General features: G+C 52.6%; 1 protein-coding gene across 2 annotated transcripts in view; it reads left to right on the top strand.

Annotated features, from left to right (window-relative positions):
• Window positions 1–18,759, top strand: part of PLCD1 (phospholipase C delta 1) — a 54,511-nt gene that overhangs the window by 12,641 nt on the left and 23,111 nt on the right. The window contains exons 1-2 of one of the 2 annotated variants that reach the window (XM_031951646.1): window positions 6,900–7,121; window positions 16,341–16,505. In XM_031951646.1, the coding sequence (XP_031807506.1) occupies window positions 7,022–7,121; window positions 16,341–16,505 (265 nt within the window). In that variant the 5' untranslated portion in view covers window positions 6,900–7,021. Of the gene's footprint in view, window positions 1–6,899; window positions 7,122–16,340; window positions 16,506–18,759 lie in introns of those variants that run through there. The other variant, XM_031951655.1, reaches the window with a different exon arrangement.

Genomic DNA, 18,759 nt, shown 5'->3' with positions numbered 1-18,759 from the left:
CCATTACATCCATACACCATAATTTATTTAGCCAATCTCCAACTGATGGGCATCCACTCCGTGTCCAGCTCCTTGCCACTACAAACAGAGCTGCTACAAACAGTTTTACACACGTGGGTTCTTTTCCCTCTTTTATGATCTTTTTGGATACAGACCCCAAAGTGATACTGCTAGATAGAAGGGGACACACAGTTTGAGAGCCATTTGGGCATAGTTCCAAATTGCACTCCAGAATGGTTGGATCAGTTCACAACTCCACCAACGATGTATTCGTGTCCCAATTTTCCCACATCCCATCCAACATTTATCATCTTTTCCTATCATCTTAATCTGAGACATGTAGAGTGGTACCTTAAGGATGTCTTAATTTGCATTTCTCTGATCAATAGTGATGATCTTTTTTTTTTCCCCTTCTGCTTTGTGTTTGCTAAAGTATTACTAACCTATAAAATCTCTATTGTTTCCCTAGAACCACATGGTTCCTCTTCTTTGGGTGAGGGGATGAGTTGGGGGGAGACATCTTGGTTATTTAGAAAAAGAATTTTTTCTATGTGTTTCCTGAGTAATGACAATCTCGTTGTCTTTCTCTTTCTTCCTGTCTTTCTATCTCTAGCTTTCTCTTTCTCTGTCTCCCTCCCTCTTTTGTTTCTTCCCCCCATCTTTTACTTTTAATCACTTTCAATGCACTAGAACCACTACACATACTGACATTTTAGAGAAAACCATTTTTAGTTACATTTAATTAAAAGCATTTTCTTTTCCTTCTCCCTCCTCTACACCGAAAACAAACAAACAAACAAACAAACAAAACCAACCCAGAATTGAGTTATCCACAAATGTGTATAGTCAAGTAAAACAAATTCCCATTCAATTAAGTTGGAAAAGATATATGTCATTCTGGATATTTAGTAGATTTCCTCTGTCAGGAGGTGGGTCTATCCTCCGGCTAGTCACGGCATTGGTCAGTTATTTTGTCTTTCAAAGTTGTTTGCTTTGACCATGTTATCACTGTCTACATCGTTTTCCTAAATCTTCTCATTTCACCCTGTATGAATCCATACAAGCCTTCCCCTGTTTCTCTGAGGCCATCCCTGTCATCATTTCTTATGTACAATAGTACTCCTTGACATCCTTAGGTAAAAATTTGACTTTTCCCCGGCTGATGGGCGCATTGGTTCTTTGCTGCTACAGAAAAGTTGCCACGGAATTCTTTGTGTATGTGTCTCCTTTTCCACTTTGATCTCTTTGGAATATTGACCTAACTCTGATAATCACTGGATCCAAAGACAAATACCCTTTAGGAACCAGGGCACTTTGGGCTCCTAGTTCTAAGTTACTTTCCAGAATGGCTGGCCCCATTCTCAGCTTCACTAGCTGTGTGCTAGGGTATCTGTTTCCCTGCAGCCCCTCCCTCATTTGTCATTTTCATTTTTTAAATTAGCTTTGCCAGTCTGCCGGGTGTGAGCTATGATCTTGGAGCTGTTTTAACTTGCCCTTCTCTGGTAGTGATTTGGAGCATTTTCCAAAATTTGGTTGTTTTTCTTTGAGAACGGCCTGTCCAAAGCCATTGATCACCTATCAGTTGTCAAATGGCTTTTATTCATAACTTGGAATCGGTTCCTTATATATATTGGAAATAAAACCTTGAATTGGGTTTCTGTTTAAGATCCACTGACTGGTACAGAAACCACCAGGGAATATTAAAGACATAATAACTGGTCAATGCAGTGACCAACCAGAGTTCTGCAGAACTGATGGTGAAGAGTACTACTTGGTAGTCTTATGCATGAAACCATGAAAAGGGCAATTACCAATTGCCTGATGGAGAGACTGAGGGAGACACAGAGAGGAGGAGGAGGAGATGAGGAAGGAGTTTCACTCTTGCTGTTCTGGACTTGCTCCAGTTTCTCCCTCTCTTGTCTCAGCATGCTCCCTCCTGTTGGTTCATTTGTGTCCCTTTCCGTCCTTCCTCCCTGGCTGAAGGGCTTCCCCCTCTGGGGAGATTCTGGCTTGCCAGGGACAGACAGAATTCCTCTTAGTTTCCAGGAGTTGGGACTTTGGTATCCCCTCTCTGCCAGCAGCCATTGTCTCCAGTGACCGGTTTAAAAATTAAACACTCTCTACTGTCAAAGAGCTTATGTTTTATCCAGAGGCCATGGCTTCCGGTCCCACTGCAGGGCTGACACCAGTCAGGATGGTCTCCTGCTATCTTCTCAAGGACTTCTGGGCCTGTTACCTGATGCTTCTGTGGCCTTCTGGCCCAGATGGAGATCAGCCTCCTCCAGGATGCCTTCCTGGGCTTCTCTGCCCCAAACCAATTTCCATTTCTTGGGTCCCTGCAGTACTTGGTATTTGAAGGATTGGGTCGGTAGCCGCAAGCTTCATGTTGCTGCACTGCTGTGGGGCATCTCACCCCTGGCCTTTGATGCCAGTTATCTGTCAATATTCCCTGAATTTTTTTTCCTTGTAAAGAGAAAATGTCTGGGAAGCAGCAGCCCGATCTTCCCGTGGAAGCCCTTGGATCCTGGTGCTGAAAAGCTCAGCCTTCATTGGTTCAGGGCAAGCAGGCCCTGATTTGTCCCAGTAACTTTGGGCTCATGTTCCTCTTTTGTGAAAAGGAAGGGTCTCTTCCAGTTCTAAGCGCTACCATTTCTAAGGGCCTCTTCTTCCTCACTCCCCACTTTTTACTGAGTGGAGCCTGAGGCCCAGAAGTGAAGCCAGAGGGAAAAGTCACACAGTGAGCTGATAGCAGCTGATGCTTTCAGATATATTACAGACACAGGGTGGACAGGGATGCCCAGAGATCAGCTAAGCTGGCTTCGTGGCTCTCTGGGAGCTCTACGCCCATGTACTTCTAGCTGGAACATGGATCATTCCCATGGCATTCCATGATAAGTGCATCCAGGCTGCAGGAACCAGTGGACTCCTGGACCATTGGTTTACATGGGTTAAAGGAGGCCTGGAAATGGACGAGGTTCTTTCTTCCTCAATGGCCGTGAAAGAAAAGTCCCTTAAAAACCATCTGTCAGAGCCCCCAGGACCCAGAAAGCTGTGCTGATTCAGCACGTAAATGATTGCTTCTTGGGAGGAATGCAAGTTACTTGAGGGCCCAAGGGTGGGGACGGAGCTGTCTCCTGTGGCTATATCCCTAATCCCTGGCAGGCACTGAGCAGGAAATACAAACCCTGAGCGCATCATGCCCTGAGCACACCCATTTTATTGAGAAGGAATGAAGCTTTGAGCGTTTGCCCAGGGCCAGGGAGCTGACAGAAATGGGATTTGAACCCGGGTGTCCATAGCTGTAGCCCAGCCCCAGGAGGAGAGCCTCATTCTGCCCATGGCCATGACAGTGTTTCCCTCCCGGCCCTCTTTCCCAAATCTCTAACCAGCTGTTAGTTCCTGAAGATGTCTCTCCCCACCTCTCCCCTGTGAGTGGGCCTGCTTCCAGATGGCACAGCCTTGGCAGCATTCTAAGTATTAGGGCTGTGCTACAAAGACCAGTCCCTGGTGGACGGGAGGCTCGTGGGGGATCATGGGGTCAGGCCTCTGCTGCCGGCACGCTGTTTGGCACCCGTGTGCCGCTGAAGGCCACTCGAGTCATTCGGGACAAAGTTCTGGGCCTGAACTAGGTGGCGGCCACGAGAATGGAGAAGCCCACCCGGTGATGGAGATAGAACCAACGAGTCTTAGCCACAGAGAGCTTATGAGGGGTGGGAGATAAGGAGGGGAATCTGGAGACTGGAGGGGTGGGGACTTCTTTTTTATGTTATTGTGTTAGGTAACTTAATATCTTCCCCAGTTACATTTAAAACAATTTAAAATTTTTTAAAAAACTTTCCAGATTCTCTCCCTTATCTCCACCCCTAGCCCATTAAGAAACCACACATGAACTTTTGCAAAAATATTTCCATGTGTCCTGTTGTGAAAAAAAACCCTAGATCTCTCATCCCAATTTAAAAAAAAAGAAGCAGAGAAGAGTAGAGTGTGATTCTATCTGCATTCAGACACAATCAGCTTCTTCTCTGGGTATGATTTTTCCTAAGTCCTGTAGTCGTGGATCCTTGTACTGCTGAGAATAGTAAAGTCAGTGCTCTTGGTCATCCCTGAACATGTTATTACTCTGTATACACCACATTTACTTTGCTAGAGTTCATGAAGGACTTTCCAGGGTTTTCCCCCAAGAGCATTCTGCTCATCACTTCCCATAGAACTCTCTGCCGTGACAATCATGCACTACTATTTATTTAGCCATTTCCCCCTTGATGAGCATGGAGACTTCCTTCTTGACGGACAATTGAGAGAAGGAGCAGGTTTAGAACAAAAGTTCAGTTTACATGCTGGGTATGATAGAGTATAAGGGAACTCGCCGAAGGCTATGAGCTTACCAGGACAGAGCACAGAGGAAAGGAGAGAGAGCCTTAGGACTAGACCTTGGACCATACACCATGGGAATACTGAGTCTAACTGACTTCTTTGAGCTGAGGCTGGAAGCCTTTATCTCCCTGAGAGCTGAGCTGGAGTTAGGAAGTACTGAGCTCAAATTCTGCCTGAAACACTAGTGGTATGACCCAGCCTCAGTTTTTTCATCAGTAAAATGAGGATAATAATATACCTTCTTCCCAGGATCATTGTAAGAAAAAAAACCGATATTGGTAAAGTTCTTTGCATAATACCTGGCACACAGAAGGCATCTAATAAATGCTTATCCCTTCCCTCCCAGCTCCATGCTATTCATGGAGCATATATTTTCTGTCTTTACCCTGCCATTTTTTTCCTCTCTAGTATTTTCTTTCACCCAGTGGCACAAATACTGGAGTGTCTCCTCTGGATCTGGACCATCTCTTAACTAGACAGTTCTGTCCATCAAGGCCCTGGATTATTACCCAGAACACTTGAGAGAGAGACTTTTGGACTTGCTTCCCCCCTCCCCCAACTGTAAATATTTGAGTTACAAATTTGAATCCTCCCTAACTTCCCTCCCCCTTCCTGATATGGTAATCAGATATAGGTTTTTTACATACTATTTACTATTATTTACTATTTACATATTAGTCATTTTATACAAGAGTCAATAAAAGAAAAAAAAATGAAAAGTATCAGTTCTTTCTCTGAAAGCAGAGAGAATGCTTCATTAGTCGTTTGGGATTATCTGGGATCATTCTTTTGCTGAGAAGAGCTAAGTCAGTCACAGTTCTTCGTGGAACAATATTGCTGTTACTGTGTATAATATTCTGATTCTGTTTGTTTCACTGTGCATCAGCTCGTGTAAGTCTTTCCAAGTTTTTTCTGAAATCATTTTGTTTGTCATTCCTTATAGCACAATAATATTCCATTATAATCACATACCCCAGCTTATTTAGCCATTGCCCAATTGATGACCATTCCTTTGATTTCCAATTCTTAGCCACCACAAAAAGAGGTGCTATAAAAAAAATTTTTTTTTATTTAATAGCCTTTGCTATAAAAATTTTTATATAAATCGGTCCTCCCCCCTGTTTTGGATGTAGAACCAGCAGGGGTATTGCTGGATCAAAGGTTATACACAATTTTATAGCCCTTTAGGTATGGTTCCAAATTGTTCTCCAGAATGGTTGGAGCACTTCACAACTCCACCAAGAATGCATTAGTGTCCCAGTTTTCCCCACATCCCCTCGAACCTCTTAATGATTTCCTTTTTTGGTCATATTATTCACTCTGATAGTTGTTGCCTTGGAGATGTTTTAATTTGCATTTCTCTGCTCAATGGTGATTTAGAGCATTTTTTTTCATATGACTATAGATAGCTTTGATTTCTTTGAAAACGGCCTGTTCATATTCTTTGACATCTATCAATTGGGAATGATTCGTATTATTATAAATTTTATTCAGTTCCCTATATAGTTAAGAAATGAGGCCTTTCTCAGAGATTCTCATTGAAAAACTTTCCCCCAATTTTCTGCTTTCCTTATAATTTTGGTTGCATTGATTTTGCTTGTACAAAACCTTTTTTAATTTTATCTAATCAAAATGGTCTGTTTTACATTTTGTCATGCTCTCCGTGTCTCTGTTGGTCTTAAATTCTCCTTCTCCATGAATCTGAGAGGTAAGATATTCCAGGCTCTTGATTTGCTTATGGGATCACCCTTTAGGTGTGAATCGTACCCATTTGGACCTTACCTTGATGTACGTATGAGGTGTTAGTCTATACCTAGTTTCCACCATAACGTTTTCCAGTTTTCCTTGGGCTTGTCTTAGGAGACTTCTTGTTTCTAGAAGGGAGAAGGGAAATGCTCTGCTCTCTGCTGGGGTCAGACTGCTAATGGAGAACGGCTCGGTTCTCACGGACTCGTTAGGGAGTTCCCAGATAGCGTGTCTGGAGAACAGGGGTGGCGGCTTTCTGGAGGAAGTGGAGAAGAGCCATCGGACTACCCAATAACCCCGGTCTCGCCTCCATCAGCCCCGGAGTGCGCAGGGATCCAGGGCTGCCTTCTCTGCTGTTGTTTCTCCGTTGTCCATGAGAGTGGGATGGGCGAGCTCGGGCTTCTTCCAGGCTGTGACTTTATGAGCTTGGGGTGTTTAGGCTACAGAAGAAAAGGTGTGTGTGTGTGTGTGTGTGTGTGTGTGTGTGTGTGTGTGTGGTGCGGGGCTTAATCCCCAACTCTCATTGTCTGCAGAATTCTCTGGGTAAAAGGGATGGACCCCAACAGACGGAGCCAGGCAGGGACCTCCGGGCCTCCCCAGCTGAGCCCTGGTGGGGCATCGGGGAGGCTGGACCCCAAGCCCCCATGGCCCCTTCCAAGGTCTGGGTTCTTTTGGCCCACCTCCATGCTCTCCTGGGACCGGGAGAGGTCCAGCCGGTTCGTGCCTTCGGCTCCCTGACTCCACCCCCGTTTCCTTTCCCCGCCTCCATCTGAATAGGCCCTGCCCCACCCTGGGAAGGCCAGGGGCCCAGCGAGGGGGGTGGGACATACGACGGGACGGCCCGGGCTGCAGGTGCCGGGCGGGCGGCAGGCTCCCGCGCTGCTGGGGCGCAGCCCTCACTATGCAATGCCTGGGCAGGCGCCCCCCGCGGAGATACTCCCGGGAGCGCTTCCTGCGGGAGCAGAGCTGGCGAGTGGCGGAGCTCAACTGCCAGAGACTGGGTGAGCGGCGTCGGTCGGGGCTGGAAGGGACGGGCCGGGGCCGGGCTGCCTGGTGGGATGGCCCGACGGCCGGGAGGGCGGGCGAGCGCCGCCCGCTCCTGGCAGGGGAAGGGACGATCCCTTGGGCCCGCCTCCTGCGGAGCCCTCAGAGCGCCCGGGGCCGGGCCCTGGGACGGTGCGCCCGGGGCCGGGCCCTGGGACGGTGCGCCCGGGGCCGGGCCCTGGGACGGTGCGCCCGGGGCCGGGCCCTGGGACGGTGCGCCCGGGGCCGGGCCCTGGGACGGTGCGCCCGGGGCCGGGCCCTGGGACGGTGCGCCCGGGGCCGGGCCCTGGGACGGTGCGCCCGGGGCCGGGCCCTGGGACGGTGCGCCCGGGGCCGGGCCCTGGACGGGCGCCGGGTGGGGCCTCCCCACGGGCTGTGCTGGGGGCAAGGGCCCGGGAGCGTCTGGGAGCCGAAGCCCTGCCCTGGGAAGGAGGCCGTCAGGCTAAGCCCGCACAAGTCCTGGGCGCCTGGGCCCTTGCCCAGCTCTGCCACCTCCCAGCGGGCGCCGCCAACGGGTCCCTTCCCACTCCCTGGCCGGCCGGGACCTCAGAGTTCCGATGGGGGAAAAACGCCGACAGCACACAAGGGGAGCCGGTTTGGGGTCGGGCCGCCTTGGATGTGACCGGGAGTTCCAGCCCCTGGCCAGGGGCACCTCCCGGGAGGCCGTGGTTTGCCCACGCACACGCTGGGGCGGTCCGGCCTGTTCCACGCCCGGTGCAGGAGCAGGCCGAGAGCCGGGCCCCGGGAGGGGGAGGGGTGAGCCCTGTCCCTGGGAGCGGGCCCTGGGGAAGTGGGAGCGCTACCCTTCCGCCGTGGGCATCTGCAGGTGGGAATTCTTGGGCCCGAGCCGGAGGTTGGAGGCAAGAAGAGATGATCCTGCGGCTTTGGTTCCCCCTCCTAGTCAGTGTAGTCAGGGAGGTGTGTGCGTGCGTGTGTGCACGCGTGTGTGTGCATGTATGCACTGGGCCATGGGATGGGGGGACCCCTCAGCGTCCCTCCAGCCTCCGTCCACACTGTCCGGATAGTCCCCGCCCCCTGCTCTGCTGCCTGGGCAAGGCAGGTCACAGACGGAAGGCCTCTGCTTTTCCCAACCTCTCTCTCTCCAGGATTGGCTAAGAGGGAGAGTCCTGGCCCAGGTTTGGAGAGTTGGGACCCGGGAGTGTGTCTTTGAGACCTGGCTCTCCCTGGGGGGGCGGGGAGGGGGGCCAGGATGCCTGAAGGCTGGTCCCCACCAGCCGTTAGAGCGCATCCTTCCCTTGTTAGCCCAGGATGGGGGAAGGAGGCTGGAGTGTCAGCAAGGTTAGCAATAGGAAGAAGTACAGGCACTGTCACTTCCAGGTCTTGGCAGGAAGGCCGCTTCCTCTTCTGAGGGGCTTCCCGGGGAGCCAGAGGGAGACCAGAGCGAGCACTCCCCCCCAGCCGCCCCCGCTGCCCCAGCCACTATACAGATGCCAGCTGCTGGGATTATTATCCAGTGCAACCCACTTGTTTTCCGGGGGGGGGGGGGAACACAGAGTCCCACAGAGGCCAGAGTGACCCATGGAGTCATGGTGGTCCTGAGCCCAAATCCAGAGCTCTTTCCACTGGGCAACACTGCCTCCACTCCTGCAGATCCCTGCCTGGGACCAGGAAGTAGCTATTCACCAGTTGGTCAGTCAGTAATAACTGATATTCCTTATCCTCTCCCACAGCTCTCCCCCTTTTGGGGGGAGGGGATGAGGAGGAAAGGGACATACCGGGAACAACTTGAGAATTGTGAGAGGACTTATGGACCTCTGGGGTTCAGCTCCAGGACTCCAGCTCTCAGTGAGTTTCTGTGGTTTCCAGGAATAATGGAGAAACTGAGTCTCAGAGAGGACCTCAATTGCCACAAGTGACTTAGTGGAGGGGAAGCACTGAGCCTGGAATTCGGGCATTACCTCTCCCTTTGCCTCACTCCCTCCTCTCCTCAATGTGCCCCCCCCCCCTCGGCAGTGATCTGAGCCGGGAGTGGGGGCGGCAGGAAGGGCTTCCATTTGTGCAATGTTCCTTCCCCTACTCCAGCCTGGGAGGGGCAGGTCCTGGTGGCAGTGCCTAGCGAGGGTGGCTCGCTCTGGATGAAGAGGGCAGACTGCTTTGTCGGCCAATGCTCTCCCACCTCTGCTGTCTGTGGCTCCCCTTTCTCTCTGGAGCAGATTAGTTGGGTGACTGTAAGCCAGTGCGGGGTGGGGGAGGAAGGGGAATTCCCCAGCTGTAGGGGGCTTGTCCCAGTGCACCTGAATGTCAGCCCCGCCTGGCAGCTGGGCAGAGAGCTGGCACCTGTGAACACATGGCGGGCAGAGGTGGAAGGAGAGAAAAGGGGAATGGAATCCTGGTCTGCCCTTTGCTCCCGGGCTTGCCCTCCGCTCCCGGGCCTGCTTGGTGAAGGCTGGCATTTCCTGTTGGCTTCTGGGAGTCTCGGCTCCTCCACACTCCCCTCCTGTCCGCTGCTTGGCAGCAGCTTTATGAAGCTCCAGAGACTTTTCAGGGGATTCTTTGAGACCAAACCCCTTCCCCATTGGGGGACTGGGCCCTGGGCAGAGCTAGGGTATGGCCAGGCCCCGCCAAAGGCGGAAAGATTGAAGGCTGCCCTCTCCCAGACAGCTCCAGGGAACGGGGCTCCCATGGAGTTCAAGGCTGGGAAGTCCCAAGATCCGCTGCCCTAGCACTCCTCCTATGAAGGCTGGTTGTGGAACTGGGAATGGGCAGGAGGCAGACGACGGCTGGAGCGGGCCCAGCTCTGGGATTTCCAGGGTGAGCCTGGACACCTAGAAACCCGAGCTGGGTTTATGGTCATGCTGATCGTCCAGACTCCAAACAATGGTGCAGGACTGAGAATGCTGATTGAACTTGCGGGTCCTGAACGTATTTGTTGGGAGAGCTGATTATTAAATGCTTACAAGTGTAGCCTTGAGTGGGGGTACACTAGAGTGTCCATAGGAGACAAATGCCCCAAAGGGAAGAACCAGGGCCAGAGCTGGGGGAGGGAAAGTGCAGAGAGGCAGGTTGTGGCTGGCTCAGGATGTAGGGCAGGAAGGTCCCTTAGATCGCAGGCCCGATTTTATAGACCAGGAAATGGAGGCCAGAGAGATGAGTGGCTCCCCAGCCAGCCAAGCAGGGGTAGGCTCTTCCCCCTCCTCCTCTCGCTCCTGCTCTCCCTCCTCCTCCTCCTCCTCCCCACCTCCTTCATCATAGAGGATGAATGACTACTTTTCTGAGAGGAGAGAGTGAGAGTTCTTTTTCGGCCACGGTGTGAACCAGACAGCTCCGAGGGCCCTCCAGCTCCCTGGATTCTGGCCCAGGCCGGAGCAGTCTGGCCTTCCCTGGCAGCCCCGACCCCATCTAACTGGCATCCCAGAGCAGGGGCTCCGGGAGGGGCGGGAGCTGGCTCCAAGGCCCCCCGGGGAGCCGGTCCTGTTTGTGATGGTGAGAACGGGACGGTCTCTGGCTCCTGGCCCGGCCCAGGCTCAGGGTCCTCTGCCTCTTATCTGTCCCCAAAGGGAAGGGAATGGCTCCAACCCTTCCCTGGAGGAAGGAAAGCTCAGAGATAACAGCAGCTGCTTGGCAGAGATTGGAGCTCTTTCTTCCGGAAAGGGCTCCTTCCTGCCCGGCAGAGGGATGTGCCCCCTACTCCCGGGCCCAGACCAGGTGGCCCGGCGTGGGCCCTCCTGGCTGTTGTCATGTGCAGTCACAGAGCAGCAAGGAACCTTGGGACCATCCAGTCCAACCCATTTCTCTTTACACATAAGCAAACTGAGGTGCGGAGCGCCAAGGTGATGGCGCAAGGGCATCCTGGTAGTGACTACAGAGGTTCCCCTTGACCTCCTGCCTCTCTCACCCTTCTGAAAGGATGAGCCTCCCTGATGGAAGGAAACACTTTGTTTTTCTTTTCTTTTTTGAAGGAAAAATATATTCATTTCTTCTTTTTCCCACCTTCCAAACATATGCACCTGTTGGCTCCCCCGAGACACCGGACAGTGTGGTTGTTAGTCACTTGTTTTTAATCTCACCCAACTCTTCATGATCCCTTTTTGAGAGTTTTCTTGGAGAGGTTGGCCATTTCCTTCCCTAGCCCATTTGACAGATGAGGAAACTGAGACAAGCAGGGGGAGTGACTTGTCCAGGGTCACCAGCTAGGAAGCATCTGAGGCTGAATTTGAACTCGGGAGGATGAGGCTTCCCGACTCCAGGCTCAGTGCTCCACTATTGCCCCCTAGCTGGTGTCCATTTCCCTTGGAGGAGTTGAACTACTCCCCATGAGTCCTGGTGCTATTGACACAAGGGTTCTTCTGAGTGACTCACAAGCTCTTCTGTTGGGGGCTTCACATCCTTGCCAAGCCAAATGACACCCCCCCCCCCCCCCCCGTGCTGGTTTCAGCAGTAGCCACGGACTCCCCATCCCACAGAGGCACCATTCTCACGGCCCTTCCCAGAGGGCAGAAGAGCAGGCTCTGACGGGAGTGCAGAGGCTCCTGGGCACTGGTCATCTCCCAGGTGCCCTTGGCTTTCCTGCATGAGGAAGTGGGCAGGGGCGCTAGCCTCAGTGGAGGGGCCCTGCTTGGACAGCGGGCAGAGGGGGCGGACGTGTCACGGATGGCCCGTGAGGCTGGGGCTGAGGATCCACAGCTGCTGCTTCTGGAGGGAGATGCGGGCGTCTCCTTCCTACCGTTGGGGGTCATCAAACTGAAGCCGGATGGCCATTTGGGGGGATCACGGAGGGGATGCCTTCTGGGAAATGGCTCCAGCCCTTGGAACTTGGGGACTCTGAGATTTGTATCCCCAGGGCCTGGCAGCTGGAGAGGGCACTTAGAGGTGCCTGCTGGGTTGAGTCGGCTGCCCCCCGGGCCTGGGCAACAAGGCCTCATGTGTCACTGCCAGAGGTGGTGTGAGGAGCACAGGGCCTGCCGGAAGCAGGTGAGACTGGCTGATGGGGGGGGGGGGGGTCCAAGGGACTGGGTTACTTGACGAATGTCGCCCAGGCCAGAGGCCAGCTGGGACCTGTGTCCCCCTGACTCCCCATCACACCGTGAGGCAGGCACTGCCCCCTGGAGGCAGGGTCCAGCCAGCTCCATTCCCTCTGGTACCCACCCCAGGTGGAGAAATTCAATGAAAACTGCCAACGGAGGCAGCCTCTACTAGTGATAGGAAGGTGGCTCAGCCTCCTCTTGTGGTCTTCACTCCCGGCTTCCCTCTCCCCCCAGCCTTACACAAGTCCCCCCCCTGCAGAGATGGTCAGAGATGGTCAACATCCCCTCTCTGTCTCAGTTTCCTCATCTATCCCCTAACCCCCCCAGCTCTTGGTCTAGGATCCTCTGTCCTTCCTTTGAGGGTTTAGAGGTTCAAAGAGGAAGCTTACATGTTTAACATGTTGGATTATTGACCGTTTAAGGGAGGGGGGGGAGAAGGGAGGGAGATAAAAATCTGGAACTCGAGGTTTTGCAAGGGTGGATGTTGAAAACGGTGCATGTGCTTTGAAAATAAAAAGCTTTATAAAAAAGCAAAGGGAGCCTTCACCTTGTGGCCTCACTCGTCACTGGGGAGCAGAGCTTTGGTGGAATGGGCTCTCTTCCAGGGCAGGGATCGGGTGCCATTTACATTTTTGTACCGCTGGGTAAGCCTTTGTTGGAGTAAACTGAGGCTTGTAAATGGGGAGGATATTCAGAGAGGGCTCTGCCCTTCTGCCCGCTGGTTCACCCACTTTTCCAGGGGTCTTGGTTGAAAGAGATGTTTATAAAACCCTTTGCAGGGCTTAGGTATATAAATGGGAGTTAGTCTGGGGAATGGCCCCCTCCCTATCCCTGGAACCCCTTTTCCCTTTGCAGGGCTTAGGTATATAAATGGGAGTTAGTCTGGGGAACGGCCCCCTCCCTATCCCTGGAACCCCTTTTTTCTATTCTGAAAATTTCCAAACGATAAATAATACTTTATTATAGTAACTAACATTAGCTAGTCCCACTTTTTTTTTTCGAAACATGTGCATAAATAATTTTCAGCAATCACCCTGGCAACCCTTGTGTTCCAAATTATTTCCTCCCTCCTTTCCCCTCATCCCCTCCTCTAGAAAGCAAGTAATGCAATATATGTTAAACACGTGCAATTCTTCTGTACACATTTCCACAGTTCTCCTGCTGCACAAGAAAAATCAGATCAAAAAGGAAAAAAAGGAAAAAGAAAACAAAAAGCAAGCAAACAACAAAAAAGTGCAAATACTGTATTGTGATCCTCACTCAGTCCCCACGGTTCTCTCTCTGGTGCGGATTAGTCCCACTTTTTAGATGAGGAAGGGACTTTGGTGCATAAAATCTCTGAGTTGGGATGAAAGGAGCTGAGCTATGGGACGGTCGTTTAAGGGGAGGGACAAAAGGGTCCTATCAATCGTTTTCTTTGTGGGAGAAACCTGAGCGTGTTTGGTCAGGGGCCAGTGAGGAGAGAGCTGCTTACTAAATGTTTATTGATGGGCTGATCGACAGAATGGTCCTGAAATACATCATCCACTTCTTAGAGAAGAGGTGGACTAGGGGCCTAGGATAATGTAGAGGGCAGAGCTCTGGAGAAGTCTGCTTGAAACAAGGAGACTTACAACAAGGTGTTTACTCGGTGGAATGGATGAGATGATGGCTCTCTAATTCACACATACTTGGTGCTTGTGAACTAGAGAACCTCATCTCAGCCATCACCCTGCTGTAAGTATCTTTGCTTCAAGTAGACTTTTCTCAGAGTTCCCCAATATCTGCGGCCTCTACAGAATAAGGCGGACATGCCCACGTATGGGTTTGTTTCTCTTAACTGTTGGTTGCAAGGGAGGGTTTTTATTTATTTTTATTGTTACAAGAGTTTATTTCAAGGGAGTTGGGGTGGAGGGCGAGTGGTAAAAAGGAAGAGACAGAAAAGAATAACAAGGAAGATTTAAAAACTACACAAGAGTAGACGGCAGTCCAGAGAGGGATTGCGGCTGGGCAAGGCGACGTGGGGACTGCGGGCCCTACAGCACTGAATTTGATGTTCCTTGCAATGGACACGTTACATATTAATTAAGAATCTAAATGAATTCAATGTACAATTTCAGAATGAGTTTGTGTGTACTAGTGACGGTTACATTCACAATCCTCTGCTTTGTGTAGGCTGATGTTCATGGGGGGGGGGGATTTGCCAAGTACCTGAGACCGGGCTCCTGCTGAGAGTGAGGGGCTGGGGGCTGCCTGGGGGCTGGGCTCAAGGGTGAAAGTCGGGCAGGGAAATCAGAGGTTGCCCTGCAGCTGTGAGGGCCCAGCAGGATGTTACTGGGAACATGGCGGCTCTCGTCAGCCTGGAGCGCTGAGCTCCTCCGGCAGCCCTTGGCAGCTCAGGAGTCCCAGCAGAGAAGGCCAATGTGGAGGTCTCAGAGGAGAAGGGGGGCCTCTGACTGAGGATCAGCAGAACAATGGAAGTACCCAGAAGCACAAAGCTCAAGGCTGGATGACCTTTCAGTGCTGAAGTGGTTGGCTTTGGACCAAAAGAGGGAAGTGAAGTCAGAGCAAGGGGACAGTGTGTTGGGAGGTTGGTGAAGGAGTCCAGAGTCTGACGTCACCATGGAAGGTGGTGAGAGCAGGTACTGGAGGAGTGGAAGAATAGGGAGAGGCAAAGAAGGATGGGGGATTAGGCTCGGAGGAGGAGAGCTAGTCAGCCTCCGGAACCACATCCAGGGTGTGGCCATCCTTGGAGGTGACTGTGGGAGCAGGAGATAGAGGTCATGGGAATTGAAGTGTCTGAGATGAGAAAACGTGAATAACAAGGTTGCTCAAGAGATTGGGGAAGAGAGAAAGGCAGATGCTGCTATTGGCCAGTCACATCACTTGGGGGAAGTGACTTCTTGCCAAACGTACTGGAGAGGTTGGCCATTTCCTCCCTGGAAAGAAACCTCATTCAGGCCCCTGGTCTAAAGTCCCAAGAGGCTCCCTAGTGCTCCTGAGGCAATTTCCGATTTCTTTGCTCAGCGTTCAAGCCCTTTCCTTGTCCATGACAGCCTCCATTCCAACCTTATTTGACATCATTCCTCCCCGTGTCCTCCACACTCCAGCCGAACTCTGACACACCAGTCTGGGGACACTCTCCATCCTTTCCTACCTCCCTCTCTCTGCTTGTGTTGGAATAATATCTTTCTTCTTCCCCCGGTAAATCCCTACTCATCCTTTAAAGTTTAGTTCCGACAGCAGACAGCCTTGCCCGGGAGCACCTGGTCTTGCCCAACAGCAGACAGCCTTGCCCGGGAGCACCTGGTCTTGCCCAACAGCAGACAGCCTTGCCCGACTGCACACGGCCTTGCCCCATGTCTCTCTGGTGGGGAACAAATCTTCCCTGTCAGACATACAAAGTGCTCTGTAGCTCCCCGCAGCTAACCGGATTCTGTGTTAAAATTGCACGCGTGAGCTTGAGTGTGTGTTTGTCTGTATATGTGTATGTGTTCATGTGTGTGCTGGTTCCCCACCTGACCAGTCCCATCAGGGCAGGGGCCTGGCTTTTCCAACTCTGAATGTTCCCCCTGCACACGGGGGGAGAGGGACAGACGTGTCTGGAGAAGGAGCAGCCTAGCAGGGAATCATGGGAGCGGGCTTTGAACGCGCCAAGTGTGAGCTGCTTGACAGGACCTCTGAGTAGGAGGCTCCAAAGCCACATGGAAATCTAGGACTGGGAGAAGGGAGCCAGGACCAGAGCTGGGGGAGGTGGCAGGCGTGGGAGAGAGGGGACCCGGCAGCCTCCTGCAGAATCAAGCCTGTCTTGAGACCTGTCCCTGAGCATCCTGTGACTCCAGGCAGCTCCCTTTACCTGGGGCCGGGGGGGCTCTAAATCAGTGTAGAATGGCCACTGTTCCACAGAGCTTCAGGGAGGTCTCTGTAGATTCACAAAAGCCCCAAAGAGAAAGTGCAGATGAAGCCCGGAGGGGACTTCAGAGTATCCAGGAAGAATAGTGGAAGTGCCAGGGAGGGCGAGTCTGGTAAAGCTCTGGAGAGCGGCAGCTGAGGCACCCAAGAACTAGGAGACCCTGCCGGCAGCTTTGGAGGGGGGGGTGCTGCAGGATCCGAGGAGTGAGCGCCGGAGGAGGGGCTGAGGTGGGACAGTGACATCCAGGTGAGGGGACTGTGCTCTAACCCTGTCCTCCTCCTCCTCCTCTTCCTCCTCAGGCCTACAGGATGATGGGGACTTGAAATTCCTACTGAAAGGCTCCCAGCTCCAGAAAGTCAAGTCCAGCTCATGGCGGAGAGACAGATTCTACAAACTCCAGGAAGACTGCAAGACCATCTGGCAGGAGTCCAAGAAAATGATGCGCTCTCCAGAGTCCCAGCTCTGTGAGTGGGGTTTGGCTCAATTGGGCCACGCTGGACAGGGCAGGGCAGGGTTGGGCTGGGCAGGGCAGAGTTTGGTTGACCGGTCCGAGGGCAGGTTTGCTCTCAGGGGTTCTCCTGGCCTGACCCCACCTGCCCATCTTGGGGGATCTGTCAGGCTGCCTGTGGAATCTGTGCCATGAGAGAGGCCCAGGCTGAGCAGTGAAGACAACTCCTGGGCAATGAGGCAAGAGGGCTTCTGCCCTCAGCTGGAGATGTAGTTGATAGGAAAGGGACCAAAAAGGAGGAAAGGGGGTAGAGCCTCCCCAGCACACACCAGTGTCACGTGGCTTTCTAGCCCATTTCCAGACTATTATTGAAGGGATGGCCCTAGGAGAGCTGTGTTCACTTGGCACCAGGTCAGGTCTGGCTACCACGAGGCTCTCCTCCTGTCCCGGGGCTGGAGCCTTCCTTCCGCCTCTTCTGCCTTTGTTTTGGATGTTCTGAGTTGTTGACCTTGTGTCCCCGTTAGACTCTGAGCTGCTCTCTCCTCCTTTGGAGCCCCCCTCCTGGCCCACGGCCAGCCCTTGGCGAATGCTGGCTGATTGAGCAAGAACAGCTGAGCCAGACTCATCTCCTTTCCTTTGGGGGAGACAGTCCCTTTCTGGCTGGGGGTTGGCCTGGATGAAAGTCTAGTCAAGGGGAACTTAGAGCTACCTGAGAGGACCCCAAGAGTGGGATCCGGCATCCGCCTGCAGAGGAGCCCTTTGTCAAAGAGTGCCTCGGGAACATGGGACTCAAGGGCTAGATCAGAACAGGCTTGGGGAGGCCATGGCCCCATTTCTATAGATATGGAAACTGAGGCTGAGAGTGGGAGTGGATGTGGGTGTGGCAGCAAATCCACTGTATCTTACAGATATGGAAACCAAGATGCTGAAAGGTAATAGGATCATAGAGTCAGCTGAAAGAGGCTGTAGAGCCATATAGACTTTTCCCCTCATTTTTCATATAAGAACCCAAGGTCCAAGGAAGGTCCAGGTCAGAGCCGCAGATCTGGGATTCAGGGTCCTCTGAATTCTTATTTCACGGGAGGTCCTGAAGCCTTAGAGACCTTTGTCTACTCCTCCCTGCTGGGCTTGGCTGTCGGGGTGGAGAAGACTTAGTTCTTGGACCAGCTGCCACCCCTGAGCAACCCTGCCCAAATGGGACCCACCCTGTGTGCCAGGAGAGAGGCAGAGGTCAACAGGGCAACCAAAAGGAGGTGGAGTGATGAGTCACAGACTCTGGACCCTGGGGCCACTGAATGTGGGGCCCTGAGGCCGGGCCCTTGGCTTGCTGCCCATGTCAACTTGGCCAAAAGGACACCGATAGAGAAGCTAGGTGCAGGGTGTGAAGGAAGGAAAATCCCGTCATCTTGGGGCTTCCGGCAGCCCAAACAAGGGTGTGAGATCAGGGTGAGCCTGCCATCTCTACCTAGGATCAGGTCAGGTGAGATTTGGGGTGCGAGGAGATCCAGAGGGCTGTCTGTGCTCCCCCCTAGAACACGGACCCAGACAGATATGGGCCCAGGAAGGGAAGGAAAAGCTGGCTGGCTTCCTGCTCATCCAGGTGCATGGATGGAGAGCCAACCAGTGCTGGCAGCTGAGCTCTCTGCGAGCCGGCCCTGCTTCATTCAGTCCCTCTCCCCCACTCCCACCCCACCCTGAACAGTCTGATTTCTGGGACAGCCTCAGAGACACCATCACTTAGAGATGACCCTGATAGGCCTGTTGCTTATTTTGCCGAGTTGTACTGGCGTTCTCCTGCTTTCACTTCCCCATCCCCGGATCTGCCCCCTCCCCTGCTAGTTTAAGGCTCCCATATATAGGACTATGAAGAGAGGAGAATAGAAAGTGCCTTGATGACTTGATCATAGAAATCAGTTTCAGTTCCCAGGTCTGGCTGCAATTGGGCTTTTGCCAAAACTGGGAGCTCTCGCAGTCAGGAATTAGGCAAAGGAAGGGAAAGGAGAGGCTGCTCCCTTGAGCCCCAAGTCATGGTGAAGTGGGCATAAGAATAGCAGAAAAAAATCAGAAGTAAGTGGTCCCTGGGGTCCTTGAGAGCTCCCTTGTTTATAGCCTTTTCAAGTTTACACTCTTTCAAGTAAAATGCCTCACACCTAGGATAGAACAAATATTGGAAAATGAAAGGAATCTTATGGGCGTGGGTGATGAGTCCACTCCTGGGACATTCACATCTAGCCTGCACATCTGCCTGTTTTCTGTTGTTTGCTGGGTCG

This window comes from Sarcophilus harrisii, chromosome 1 (assembly GCF_902635505.1).
Source record: "Sarcophilus harrisii chromosome 1, mSarHar1.11, whole genome shotgun sequence".
NCBI lineage: Eukaryota > Metazoa > Chordata > Mammalia > Dasyuromorphia > Dasyuridae > Sarcophilus > Sarcophilus harrisii.
The sequence above is the reverse complement of the archived record's forward strand: the minus strand, read 5'-3'. Positions and strand labels throughout refer to the sequence as shown.